General features: G+C 48.5%; 1 protein-coding gene across 1 annotated transcript in view; it reads left to right on the top strand.

Annotated features, from left to right (window-relative positions):
- The first annotated feature begins 2658 nt into the window (after positions 1-2658).
- Positions 2659-14751, top strand: part of Arhgef4 (Rho guanine nucleotide exchange factor 4) — a 186543-nt gene continuing 174450 nt past the window's right edge. Inside the window, exon 1 of the mRNA XM_048812177.1 lies at positions 2659-3063. Within this exon, the coding sequence (XP_048668134.1) occupies positions 3025-3063 (39 nt within the window). The 5' untranslated portion in view covers positions 2659-3024. The remainder of the gene's footprint in view (positions 3064-14751) is intronic.

The following is a 14751-nucleotide window of genomic DNA, read 5'->3' as shown; positions in this document are numbered from 1 at the left end:
GGTGGCTGGTGGCCTGTGAGGTGAGGGTCTCAGACTCTGGGCCCTGTTGGCCATTCCCATGCATACTTGATTGAAACTATTCATGGATACACCAAGTCCTCAGGGACTTTGATTTCAGCAAATACAACTCCCACAACTCTCTGCTGAGTTCTTCATAGGTGCATTACTACCTGCCTGATTCATCTGCAGGGAAATTTTTTATGTCAAGGTACAAGGCACCCATAATGGTTCTTAACACAGAGCAGAGCATGTGTCAGTTTCCTTCCTCTGATGGCCCTTAGAGGCACCCTGTTGTGGGCTTCCCAGTGGCATCCCTAATTCCTTCCTGCCCTTCCCATATATCATCATTTTAGGACCACAAATATGTCTGCAAGTGCCCATGGTGCATCTCAAATTGTCCCAAGTCCTCATTAAAAAGAGATTCATAAAAGTGATCATGCTAGACTTTGTATCTTAAGAACTGATAGAGGCACCAGGGGTTGCTGGCAGAGGCTGCAGGAGGTCAAAGCCTAGGAGCAGAGCAGCATCCTCAGCCTCCTGAGGGGGAGTTTCTCTGGTAGACTCTCAGTGGCAGACACTTTTACTGGCTTGGCTGGTTCCTGCCTGTCCTTGGAGTCAGCATTCTTTCATTTGCCTATGGATTTGTAACCTACTTCACATTCTTCCAAACATATATTCACCTTGTCAGCCAGGGACGTTTCTGTGCTTTGTGATCCAGACCCCAGCTAGTGGCATGGGTCCATCTATATGTATGCCTGAGGACTCTGGACACAGAAAAGTATATGCAGTGAAGCTCAGAGCTCCTGTGAGTGCTGTTTGCTCTGAACTTTCTTGCTTGTTTGGCATCTACCGCATCATCTTCTCTCCAATCATCTCCCATACTGCAGAACCTGTTTAATTCCGGTATGTGCTAGGCATGAAGTTGGGATAGTAGTTAAACTCAGTGGATTCAGTTGACCAGAAACACTGTTGCACAAATCCTTCAGCAAAGCTAATAGGTCTGCCTTTTATTTTTGAATGGCAAAAGAGAGAGCAATATCACAATGTAGTCAAGTCATCCTAAAATTGTGTTCTCCAGAAGGAAAAGTTAGACTTAAAAACACATTTGACTTACTTTCCCTTGAGCACTTGATATTCTCATTTCCCCCAGGACTGTTGAAAGACAAAGTCATGGCAAGAAAGTTGTTACATTGGGACATAGTAGGTACTTGGTAAACAGAATTGGAACTACTGGGGATGGTTATCCTCCTACTTGGAGTCTGCCCATCAGCTAAACTGTGAGGCTGGCCCAAGCCCCAACCCCTGGGCCAGGGCTTCTGCAAGTATGGTCTGGGAGCAAAGTACTGAGGTCAGCTGGAACCAAAAACTTGGGTGGCCTGGCAGTCTAAGGTCTAATATACCTTCCAGGTGTTTCTGATGCCACTCAAATCTGAGAACTTGTGGTACATAACCAATTTACTGGTCATATACAAGCATCCAGATAACAGTGGAACCTGTGGCTGAGGATTTGTGAATTCTCACATGGCCCCTTCTCCTGCTTCTGGAGTAGGTTAACACATTTCACCTTCCAAGAAGAGGGACTTAATTCTTGTGAGGCACCTATGAGGTTTAATTTCCCAGTGGCTCTCTACAGAGACTGAACCAGGCAGCATTCTTCTCTATGTTAAAAAGGTAGATTTAAGGCTGGTGACTAATGGTACAAGGGATATGGAGCCCAGCCAGGAGTCCAGAATCAAATCCCACACTATTGGTCCCACTGTCATGTGCCTCAGGGAGGTGTTTCTAGTAAAATCATGGACTTGGAGTCGCATGGAGAAACAGAGGCTGTTGGGGGGTGGGGGGACATACTCTACTAGGCAACCCTAGACAGGTGCTGCTGACCAGAAACAGCTTTCAGTGGGGACCTGACTTGGGTGAGGGGGTGCATGTTTGGGCAGGGTTAAGCAAAGCCAGACTGGGCAGATGCTCAGCTCCCATGGGACCTCCCATGGGACCCCAGATCCCCTTCAGTAATTACATTCAGTAATGTAAGATGCAGATAAGCCCTTGGCACTTCGCAGTCCTGATCCTTTCCTGCATAAAAATAAAATAATTAAAGGCATATTTTATGACTGTATTTATATGAAGATGAATACAATTCATTATTAGTACTATTACTGAACTTAGGATTTTTATGTTAAAGTAAATTAAAATTAAAGCTTTTTTTTTTCTCATAAAAATAGTACGGCTCTACAGACCATCCAGAGTGTGTGTGTCTTGGGAAGGCCCCATCTCCTTAAATCCAGCACTTAATAACCAGGACTTCCCTTTTCCCCCTTAGCAGAAAGCAACTCTGCAGTTCCTGAATTCTCCACTCACAGGGTATGTCCCAGAACAGATCTGGAAAAATAGGGAGAGGGGCAAGAGGGTGCTCTGGGTCAAGAATTAGTTTGCAGGTAGTCTAGTTCCCAATCTTCCACACTAGATGTATGAATGCTGACAAGGTGCTGAACCTTTTTGGTCCTCTATTTTCTCAACTAGTAAATGAAAATGGACAGACTGACCTCTGAAAGTTCAAGCTTGACAAACAAAGCTCCCTGTCAGAAAAAAAAAAAAAAAAAAGGGCGGTGGGGTGCCCCTCCCATCAGGAGACCAGGGGCACACTGAGTCACTGGACTAAGGTGCAGCGGACACGCCAAGGGAATCCGAGGGTGGAGATGCACACACGCTAGTGTGTCATTTCTGTATGGACCTGCAAAGTGCCTATTCACCTGGTCCCCAGTCCGGGCATACTTCGGGAGTGGGAGCGGGGACTTTCCCGCGGACTCCTGGACCTTGTGGGTGGACAGCTCCAGTGTTATCCGCCGGCCGCGTCCCCGGGGGTTCGCACGTGCTGGCAGTGGCTGGGTTCGGGAGGCGGGGCTTACCGGCGGTCTGAGGCGGACCACGGAGCGGGGGCGGGGCGCGAGGCGGTGTTCCCCAAGCTGGGGCTCGGCCGCGCAGCTCTGGGTGCTGCGGGTGGGTTCAGGCGCCCCTGCGGCCACCATGCTCAACTTAGTGCACTTCCTTCGGAGCTTCTTCAAGGTGAGAACCGCGTCCCGGGAGCCTCAGTCTGGCTTGCGGCGTCCGGCAAGGCTCGGGGAGAAAGCCACCCGGCGCGCGCGCCGCTGCTCTCCGAGCGGTGCGCTGGGCACCGGCGGAGGTGGGAGGGACCTGCGGCGCTCTCCACACCCCAACTTTCCGAACATGGGTCCCGAGGTGGCATCCTGCCGGAGTGTGGCCACCAGGACCTGGGTAGGGAGAGGTATCCCGTCGGAAGTTGGCTGGACTGCGGCCCGGGGCGAGCCTCGGCTGGGGCAAGAGTCCGGGCCGCCTCCCCCGCGCCTTCTTCCTCGGGTTGGCTCGAGACCCTCGCGGCCTGGGCGACTCACCCTGGATCACCGGCTTCAGAAACGCGGCGGGTTCCTGGCCCATGAGGTGCCCAGGAAGTGGTTGCTATTGTTATTATTACTTGGGCTGAAAGTACCCGAGGGAAAGGCGGGGTTGGAGCACCATTTTGAGAAATAAGTGTCTTATTGGTGGAAAGGTAGTGGAAACCCGGGAGTGGGGCTGTTAAGACTCCAGTGCTGGGTGACTCCGCGCCAGACGGTGGGGACCATTCGCCTGGGACGCTTTTACCTCACCCGCGCTCCCAGGGACCTAAAGGTGGGCAGTGGGCTGCAGGGCACTGGTAGAGGGGTGGTCAGCTGCACGGTATGAAGCTCCACCTCTCCAGGTGAGCAACTTGGGAGGGTGGGGATGGGCAGACTGCTGGACCAGCTACGTGAACAGGCAGGGGAGCGCTGCCAGATCTCATCAGAACAGGTCCCAGGGGAGGAAGCCTTAAAGTTGCACAGTTTTCTGGCCCTGAGCTCTGGGGAAGGCAGCAAGAAGCCAGGTAACCCAGGGCTGGATTTGCAGAAGTCCTGCCCTCTGCCTCTTGCAGCTGGCCTGGTAGGGTAGGGCAGCTAGTGAATCAGCTCTCACCCCTAGGGATAATTGTATGTATTCAAATATTGGGAGAGTAGAGAGAGAGCAGAGAGGAAGGTGGCCTAGGATCTTGTGCTTGGGATCACAGGATATGTGGGGTTTTGTCCGAGCTTTGACTCCAAGCTCACAGACCACCTTGAAATTCTGATTCTGTCGCTGATATACTGTACACTACTTCAGTATTTATCTTCGTATTTGAAAATGTGACCCATCATTCCACACCTTTCAGGTGATGATCTTATTACACAGCATGCATATGTTTATAAAAGGTGAACCCAGGACTAGGTTCTTTTTCATTCACAGCAGTGTGGGCAACAGGACTTTTAGATGAGGAGGGGTCAGTGGCGCAGAATCAGATGCCCCGACTGGAGATCACGGAGCAGAAAGAATGTGGCTCTGGAAAGGCTGCTGAACATCCCTAGATATCCACCTTGCCCACCCCTGGACTGCATAGTTCCTGGAGTGGGGGTTGAGGTGGGGCTGGGAAAGCATTCACACGGACATGCTGTTCTCACATTCTACACCTGTTTTGCAAGGTCTTTCTGCATATTATGTCCCTAACCACTCCACGTACACCCAGGGGATGATCAGATGTGCCTCTCAGAGGATCTCCTTTGGGAGGAGCTGAGTGCCCCAGCAGTCCACTTCTGGCTGTGCAGGTATATCTTGCAGAGCCACCTTGTGCAGGACATACTTCTGCTTCCTCAGATGCTAGTCATGTGGGAGGTGAAGGAAACCACCTCTTCCAATCACTTCCTGGGGCCTCCTGATCTGGTCTTGTAGGGACCAACTGATGTTGGGCACGTAGCTGGGTCAAATAATGACAGCTTCACCCTGGGGACCTCAGAGTGTTGGTAAGGTGTTTCAAACAACAGAGCGTGATTTCTGGTGGAACTTCCACAGACTCTGCACAACGACCATATCTGCTGTGGGATCAGGCACTGGGATCCTTAGGGCATGACAGACATGTGAGAGAGTCCCTCCCAGTAAGGGTGGGCCAGACAAAGAACTCACAATTGCCATAGGCCCCACACAGACCAAACTGCCTTTGGAGTCACCCAGAAAATGAGCTGGAGCATCACACTCAAGAAGGAAATGTGTCTTAAAACTCCAGAGGCTTACCTGGCATTGTGTGGTCATCACAGCCCAGCATAACTTTCACTTTCAAGGGGATAAATCAGAGTGTTCCAGGCACCTGAATTCCATATTTGTCCCACATCTGATACCCCTGATTATGTAAATTTGGATATTTTGCTACTTGCTTTCCTTTAAGACTTATAGACCAGTGGACCAGTATGAGATCCTTTGGAATAGATAGGTCAAGGTCTCTCCTGGTCAAATGATGGTACAGAATCAGTGAGCTGAAGCAAGGTAGTAAAGGTTTTCTTGTGGATCCTGTTATGAGGATAGCAACCTACTTTGGTTGAGCCCTGAATATGGGGTAGGAAACACACACACACACACACACACACACACACACACATGAATACACAAACACACACAGGCACACACTCAGGTAGTCTTCACCAAATCAATAGCTTTTCTAGTGCCAAGGATCCTAGCAGGTTTTACTTCAGGAGGTCACACAGGTGATGGGAGAATCCCATAACTTAACCTAGGACAAGTGGCAAGTTAAATAGAGTGCAGCAAAGAGCTCCCTCCTAGGTTGGTGGCAATTTCACCATGGATGAAATATTGCTAATGAGTCACTACTGGGGAGCAGAGAGGCTGTTAAGAGGACTTCCAATTTGCCTTTCCTACCATAGAAGTATCCATATCATGGATTAGGGAATCAGAGTAGAATTTCTGTCAGTTACTGAATATGTCTTTCTTAACTGTACACTCAGCAATTGGGAAAATTACCCTATGGCAAGTTTGGAATTTCAGTTGGCTACCGTGAAGTGGGTGCAGGGCATAATTCCATTTATGATCTGACATGTTACCATCTCCAGTAAGCTTTCACCCCTGGTGGAAAACTAGTGACACCTGAGCCTCTAGGAATTAATGTTAGCTCAGAATCACTGTTCAATAATTTCTTAGAGGTCTAGGTACTTCTCCATACAGGAGCCTTAGAAAGATTTAGAGTATATGCTTATGACATCATTGCAAGTGGCCAACTGTATTAGCTTTCTATTACTGTAACAAAATATCTGAGATAATCAACTTATGAAGAGAGAAGCGTCATGATTTCTGAGTTTCACTCTGGGGTTGGTGGGCCTCATTGCTTTGGGGCCCATAGTGAGGCAGCACATCATGGTGGAGGCACGTGGTGGAACAAAGCTGCTTAATTCTTGGCTGGGTCATAAAAGAGAGAGAAAGAGGAAGGAGACCTGGTTTCCATAATCTCCACAAAGAGCACACTCCCAGTGACCTAAAACCTCCCATTTAACCCCAACTCCCAACGTTCCCACCACCTTCCTATTGGAAGCTGGGAACTATGCTTTTAACACGTGGGCATTTGGGGAACATTTCCAGATCCAAACTCTAGTGCCACCCTCCTCTTCATTCAAGGTGCTTTTTGAGTCTATTGAGTCAATTCTTGTAATTGGGCAAAAGCAATGGAATTCATTTAACAAATATTAATTGAACACCTACTGTATGCCAGGCATTATTTTAAGATATTATAGAGACTATCTATAAGAATAGTTTAAAATTTTTAAAAGAATGGTTTTATCAATGTTACTCATATCAAATAGGATTCCACTGGCATTTTCCATCATTTTTAGTGACTTTATGAGTGTTTCCCTAATACCAGAGCACCCCAGTATCAGAACATTCCGGTAGCTCTCTAGCCTCTGACATTTGGATACTGATTCTCATCCTCTGTCACACCAATTCCACATACCCACGTGTGTAATTCCTCCTGAAGGGTGGTCTCCCATCAGCACATCAGCTGAAACAAATCGATATCTGCAGCAGTTTTCCAAGATGTTGACATTCTCCTCACAAAAGTATTTCTCAGTCCCTTGGGCATAACTTTTTGGCTCTCCTGGGGACATAGTTAGGGGGTGGTGAGCAGGTTGCTTTTATCAATCTATATCAATGTTGTATCACTCCAGGTATTTGGATTCCTTTTAGGAAACATTGGCCTTTTAGTTTCCTTTCATGGGACCACTCTCAAGCTGAGGTTTTAATCAACTGGCAGATCATTGGCTCGGATGCATCCTACCTGTTGACTCCAGAATGGATGGATGCACCATATCAGCATTTGCCCTGACCTGGAGAGATGTCCTTCCCTTGAGCAGACACTTTCAGGATCCCATTTGTCGAGGATTGGCACCGTCATAATTTTCTGAAGTGTGAGCCATTTCTCTGATGGTTTCACTTGCATTTGGCTCTCACAACCATGCTGAGGCTGTGGAGGTGGGGTGGGCAGAAGGAGAACCAACCTCACTTTACAGGGTGACATACAGGGAGACGATAACAAGCTCTTAAAGTTCTCAGAAAGAGGATCTCAGTGAGATTGTGAATCTTCTAACAGATCCCGCTTCCCAAGGTGAGGTATCCCACTCTTTCCCAAACAATGCCTTGACTTTTCCTCAGGTATCAGGTTAACAGTCCATCCACCTGGCCTTAGATTCACCAGTCTACAGTCTGGTGAACTCAGACTACTTTTGGTTCATGGGTGTATCAGGCCTGGGGCTGCAGGAAAGAAGAGATACTTTATGTGTGATCATAGAGAGCCTTTGAGCCAGTATTCAGGGACTGAGTGTTATTTTTTCTCTTTCACTGACCAGGGGCACTTAGAAGCAATGATCTTGCCCCATGGCCCATAAATTCCTCATGACTTTCATTTGGGTTTTGTAGCAAGAGTCATTTGTCCTTTAAAGCATCTAGTATGCACTTGGCCATGGTTGATGATTTAATTAGAGACTTGCCATGCATGCGATGAGATGTCAGAGTTCCATTTCTCAACATTCAATATATTTTCACTGCCTTTGGCTTCAACCAGGTGACATAACCAACCCCAGCCTTGCACCACCCTTTTCTGTGAACTTGTTATCTGTAATCATCTTGGTACCAGGTTCTTCACTAGTGAAGGATCTTGGTTGCAAAAGACAGAAATGGGCTCCAGTTAAATGGAAAAAAATTAACTGTCTTGGCAGGGTTTGGGGGAGTTCATGGGCCCCCAATTTGGCAGAGGTTAAGAGGGGTGAAGCAGAGTTGAACCTGTTGCTCTAGAGGTCCCTGGGGCTGTTCCTGGGCATGAGGCTCCCCCGCCCTTCCTAACAACACTCCCTGATCCCTCTTTAACCCTAGTCCTGGCTGGGGCTTGGCTGAGCTGCCAGAGGGTACAGCAACAGGATATTTTTCTCCTTTCTATATCCAAGATGGGTGAGGCCCAGATTCTCAGTTTTGGGGTCCCCTCTTCACCTATTTGGGACAACTCTTCAGATGCTGGACAGCAGAGCAGCAAATGGCCACGCACAGCATGCAATGAATGAAAAGTCCCTCCAGGATTCACTCTGCCTCTTGGTCTGGGGGCATGGAAGGGGGTCTAAACCCCAGGGTCCTGGGTCATTTGCCAAGGGACCACCTACATGTTTGAACACCTCTGGGTGAAGATTGGCACAGAGACCCAAGGCCACAAAGATCCTGAATTTTGGAGAGACTGTGTGCTGAAATCCTACAAAGGCTGGACTCCCTGGGTAACAGGGCACAGGACCCAGCTGCTTGCCAAGGGCTCTGCACTGCCTCATCTTCTGCCGACCTGGACCCTGCCCTCCTTGGCCATTTTGCTGCTCAGAGGCTCCAGGGCTTCCTCCACCCTGCCTATCACAGGTCTCCAGTCTTGGGCACAGCACCTATGTGTTTTGGTGGCAGACCCACCCTCTGCTTCTTCTGCTAACTTGAGGTCTTCCCTGACCTGGCCACATTGTCTATCCATTCAGTGTACTTTACTCAGACACCACCTGTGAGCTGGGCTGTGACTCCATCTCTGAAGGCCGTTTTCTCCCTCTGGGCTGTGAGCTCTGTAAAGACAGGGCCAGGGTTTGACTCTGGGAAATCTGCCCTGAGCCTGTGAATGCCAGGCCAGATCCTTGAGGGCCCCTTAATGCAGAGCACCTGACCAGCCACTTGGGATTGATGGTTCTAAAGACGTAGATTCCTGAAATCTTTGCAAGGTTGGGCTGAGCTCTGTGCTGCTGCTGATCTCCCCTTGGCTGTAATCCTGTGACTTCAATAGTCCCTGCTGCTGGCTGCACACTCAGCTATCTCTTTTTGGGCCAACCAGCTCCTGTTTGTGGTCCCGGGAGATTCTGGAACCCCCTGAATTTGCTCATGGTCTCCTCTAGGAGTTGCTGGCTCCAAGTGTTATGTTTGTTTCTCTTGCTATGTAAAACTACCTCCCTGGCTCGGAAGTGCTCTGACTTTTAGGAGCTCTAATGGACTTTCTCAACTCTGAAATAGGCCATTTTCTCTCCCCTTCTGCCAGTTGTAAGTTTATGAGGTTTTCATGATGCTGCCCATTCTGGCTGTATGCCTGGCTCCTGGATCTTCCTGGGGTAGTGGTTCCAGGCCTCTAGGGATGGGGTGGTGCTCCCTTTGAGGCTCTGAGAGCCCTCATGGTAATTTGTGTGTCACAGATCATGGGGGATAGTTCCCCCACTCATACTCACAGATTATGCCAGGTGCCTCTGTTACAGTCCCCTGGTTTCCTGGCCCTGTTTCTTCTTCAGGACACAGGTAAACCTCCTCCAGGAAAACTCCCCTGATGCCTCCTTTCCTCTTTTGGCCCCTTCTTAATGTCATCTTTGAGGCTTGCCACCTTTGGTCACAGGAGGGCTCTGATTTAGAATTGTCAATTAAATTAAGTGCATTATATACACATTTAAATGTCCCATTTTTAAAAGTCTAGTTACTGATATTTCTACTTACTATTTTCAGAGGACTCCATAACTGCACCTTCTGATTTCCATTTTCCCCAAGTTCCTCACTTTTCCATCTTACTCTCACACGTGACGTGGTATAAACAATGACACTAGAGCTAGATGCATCAAACCCCACGTGCCATCGCAGGAAAATCCCACCCCAGGAGGAAAACTGTTTCCCTGGTGCTTAATAACCAATTAGTGTACTAATTCAGAACTTAGCCATACTTAACTTTGGGAGGTAGATTCATGGGTGTTCATTTTATTATTAATTCAGAACTTATATATAGACTTTTTTTTTTGCTTTTGTGTGTAGATTATGTAATTTAAAAATCAGCCATATAGTAAAACAACTGGAATAAACAAGAAATGGTATAAAGTGAACAATTATAAAAGGCATATGGGATAAAAGGAACACTTGTTTCCTGGCCCTTGGACACAGTCTGGGTGGCTGGATGCAACAACCCCTATAGTCACTGTTCCCCTGGCACCAGCTTGAAATACCTTGGGCATCAGCCATGTTTGTACCAAATAGACTGACTTCCACAGCTTGTGGCCATGAAGTAAAGCTTTCCTGAACTTGAGAAGTGGTTCTTTGGAACAAGGCTTGGGTCTGGAAGCTGCCCTCCCTAGGTCTCTTTGTATTGGTGACAGCCACCTGGAGGCTCTGCTGTCCCATAGAGCTCTGTACTCTTTGGTTCCTTCATTTAGCCCCTCCACCCTCAGGGGCGTATGAATGTTAAATGAGAAAATAAAACCAAGAAAAATTGTGTTAATCCGCTTTTTCATTACTGACCAAAATATCACATATAGCAACTTGGAGGAGAAAAAATTGGGGCTCATGATTTCAGAGGTTAGTCCGTGGCAAGTCAAGTCCCTTGCTCCAGGCCCCTAAATAGGCAGATCATGGTGGAAGGGCATGGTGGAGGAGTGCTGGTCACCTCGTGACAGCCAAGAAGCAGAGAGAGAGGAAGGGAAGGGGCCACAAGGAAGATAAACCCTTTCAGGGCACACTGGCAGTGGCCCACATCCTCCAGCCACACCTCTCCTCCTACAGTTATCTCCCAATTGCTCCATTCAGACTAGCGTGGACTTATTAGGTCACCACTTTCACAGTCCAGTCATTTCACTTTCAAACATCCCTGCGTTAACACCAGAGTTTCCGAGGGACACCTAAATCCAAACCATGACAGACAGTATGCAGTGCACCGGGAGAGCACCTAGCAACATGAGCTGTCTCCGAACACTCTCTCACCCCATCTCTGTTTTTTTTTTTTTCTTCCCCAAAACAAATGTTTTGTCTACAATCAGCGGAGTTGGAGCTTGGCCAGTGAGGTGCCACCCACCTTGGCATAACTACAGAAATGTTTTCCACAGTCCCACTTTGACTGGCAGGACATCCCAGAGCCCCGGAGCCCCAAAGTGCAGTCGGTGGGGGAAGTGGGTCTTGTGGGTTGTGAAGCCAGTGGATCCTGTGGGGTTGGGATTTTCCTCATCGTGGATATTAAATATTGTGAAAAAAACCTGGAAACAGCTCAGAGGGTGGTGCATTCATATGCTTGCTCAGTAACAGGAAAGAATGAGCACAGTTATGCTTGCTGACCTGGGTGGATCTCCAGGGAGCCAGGCCAGGTGAGAGGAGCAGACAAGCGATTTGATTATGCGGTGTGATCAAAAGTTCTAGACCATCCATGCAAACCTGTAGTGACATAAGGGCAGGTAGGGAGGACATAAGGGCAGGAGGGTAAGGACAAGAGGTGGCAGAAATTCATTGTCTTGATGACTGTGAAAATTTCTTGGTGTATACACATGTCAAAGCCATTATGTTGTGCTTTCTCTATGTACAATTTATTGTCTTCATCAAGCCAGCTCATCTCTATCCAGGGAGGTGGCTGTATCCCTGAAAGACCTGGCCTAACATCCCTGGGCCAGATCCTCTCAGAGAGCCCCTCCTACTCCCAAATCAGGCCCCTCACTCTCTTTACTCCCTCCTTGAGTGCCATGTGTACAGGAACCAGGATGATCAGGGGGCATCAGATGGCAGCAAAATGGAGACTCCCATCTCCAACCAAGAAGAGACAGTTCTGGCTTCCTCAACTGGGCATTTGGTATGAGACGTCACTGAAACCAGGCATGGGGGCTAGGACTGTGGCTCAGAGGCAGAGCATTTGCCTAGCATGTGTGAGGCACTGGTTTCGATTCTCAGCACTGCATAGAAATAAATAAAATAAAGGTCCATTGACAACTAAAAAATATTTAAAACAACAACAACAACAAAACAGGCATGTCTGTGCATCACCAGTGTGTGTCATTTCTGGCTGACGTGTGAGGGCTGTGGGGCCTGGGCCCTTTGGCAGCCTGGGTGATGGTTTCCTGAGACCTCTGTACCTGCAGGTCAACTCATTTCAAGTGTTGGGCTCCTGGAAGCTGCCAGTGCCCAGGCAAGACAGGATAAGGCCCTGCTTCCCTGCCTCATGTGGCTGTACAACTTGAATCCGTCCTCCCTCTCTGCCTCCCTAGGCCGGTTCCCGCCTCTCAGTGAGTGACCAGCAGGAATCAGCCTTCTGGGGTGGTCACTTGTGCCATCAGGAGATGCACAAGAGGCAAATTAGAGACAGCTCAGAGGGGTAGTGAGAAAGGACTTTGACAGGATTTGGGTCTGGCAAAGGAGGACTTAAAGGGCTTTGCTCTGGATTGCTCCTCGGGAAGGAGGAACAATTCTGTGATCAGGCATCTTTTTATTTTTTTGCAATGCTGGGGATTGAAAACGGGGCCTTGGGCTGGGGTTGTAGCTCAGTGGTAGAGTGCTTGCCTCGCACGCGTGAGACCCTGGGTTCGATCCCCAGCACCACATGAAAATAAATAAATAAAAATAAAGATATTGTAACTATCTACAACTAAATATATATATAGAAAATGGGGCCTTGCACAGGCTAGGGAAGCGCTCTGACACTAAGCTACTCCCCCGGGGCAGGCAAACATTTTTCTTTAGAAGGCCTTTGGAAGGAATTGAGGCTAACGTTGTGAGTGGTCAGGCAGTGAGTGACCTTAGCTCAGAGCAGGAAACACAGGAGCCTTGGGTCCTTTGTGGCCTGAATAATGTGCTTGTTTGTCTGCTCAGATGTGAGTACGAGGGGCTTATTCTCATCTTAAGTTCTCATAGTAACTGGAGGACAGCAACTCCTGGGGCCTGGGTCCAGTCCAAAACATCTTGTACTCAGCCCCAGGATACTGACTTGAACCCAAAAGTTCCGTTCATTCGTTCCAACACACAGGAATGCTCAGAGTCCTGTTTGACTCTAGGCAGATGCAGGTGAGACCAACACGCAAATCTACAGGTGCCTCTGAATAGGTGGCCTGAACTCTTCTGAGTATAAAAGTTCAGTGGCCTTCTGATAATTCAGCAAAGGCTCTGAACCTTTATGTTGAAAATGTTCCCCACTTTGTGGCATGTGCCTTCTGCCTATGATTTTGGAGGCCCATGCAGCCTGTGGACAACGGTTGAGTCCCCCTGCTCATAAGAACTAGCACCAGGAATGATTGTTTCTCTTTCTCAGCCATGAAAGAGAGCTGGCAGTGTGCTGGATGATCATTTTGGTGCCCCTGGGACTCCAGCCAGGGACATCCTGGAATCTAAGACCCTTTTTAAAAATTAGTTTAATGCTCTTGAAATCAAGGTGGATTTATAATTGACATATACATTTAACAAGGTGATTTATTTTTGCCTCTCAAAAGCCATCATTGACTTCATATCCAGGGAACAAGATAGTCACAAATGGCACACATGGTTGGAAAACACAGTGTGTGACATCCTGGGGATGCCCCAGTCCTGGATCCCACCCAGGAGGCTCTTTTACTGCCAGGCCAAGTCAGTCTAGCCTGTTGGGCATTCTCGAAACAGCTTACCCTTCCAGGGCATCCTCAGGTAACTTGCAGGGATAGCTGGAAAAAAGGATCTGATTCCCCAAATATTCTCATAGAGACCCCCCCCCCACTCTGGCCCCAAACCACTGTATCACATTTTCTTAGAATGTGATATTAGGCTTATTTGTATGTCTCATGGAGGGAGGGAGCCATCTGGCTAGTGTTTGTCTGCTTTGTCCCTGGCACTCTTCATGCAATGGGTCACCTCTCAGGACCCCTCAGGTGACAAAGAGCTGCTCTGTATCTGTAGCTGGGTGGACATCTGAAGGTCACTGCCTTTCTCTGGGAGACTACTCTACTCTTCTCCCTTCTATAAGCCAAGTGCTGGGACCCTCCCAGTTGGTTCATGGTCTGCAATCACCATACAAATGGTTGTTTCTCAAATTCCCAACTCCACATCCCTCCAAATTTACCCAATATCTCTCTGCAGAAGGACACCTGGGCTCCCCCCCTGGGTGGTGCACCAGATCCAGTTGTAAGTAGGATCATGATGGATTACAGGGTTTAGTGGGGTTCTGGAACAGAACCCCAGGGGTACAGTGGGCAGGCAGGGAGGTGTCTTCATCTCGTGACATTATTGTCAAACCACCCTTATAACGGAGGCCGTACTCTGTAGACAAGAGGATTGAAATTCACGAGAGGTGAGCAGAGCCATGTAGGAAGTAATGGAACCAGTCAGTATCAAGTCTTCTCCCCCAGTCTGGGCTTTCTGGGAGACTCCTTCTGATGATGTCTGGGGCTCTCCCAGTCCTCTGTCATACATGTGCCTGTGTAGGGCATGCATGCTTAGAGAAAGAGGCTTCTGCCTCTGTGCAGAACCAGATGGGTTTCAGGTCCTATAGGGCATCGTGGTTTCCACATTAGCAGTTCATGAGCTTCCTCTGCATAGGTTTGTTCTGCTGCACAGCAGGAGGCACCTCCCAGCTGTGTGCCTCGCCCCCCCCCC

This window comes from Marmota marmota, unplaced genomic scaffold (assembly GCF_001458135.2).
Source record: "Marmota marmota marmota unplaced genomic scaffold, marMar, whole genome shotgun sequence".
Lineage (NCBI taxonomy): Eukaryota > Metazoa > Chordata > Mammalia > Rodentia > Sciuridae > Marmota > Marmota marmota.
Note: the sequence above shows the minus strand (reverse complement) of the source record. Positions and strands in the feature narration are given on the sequence as shown.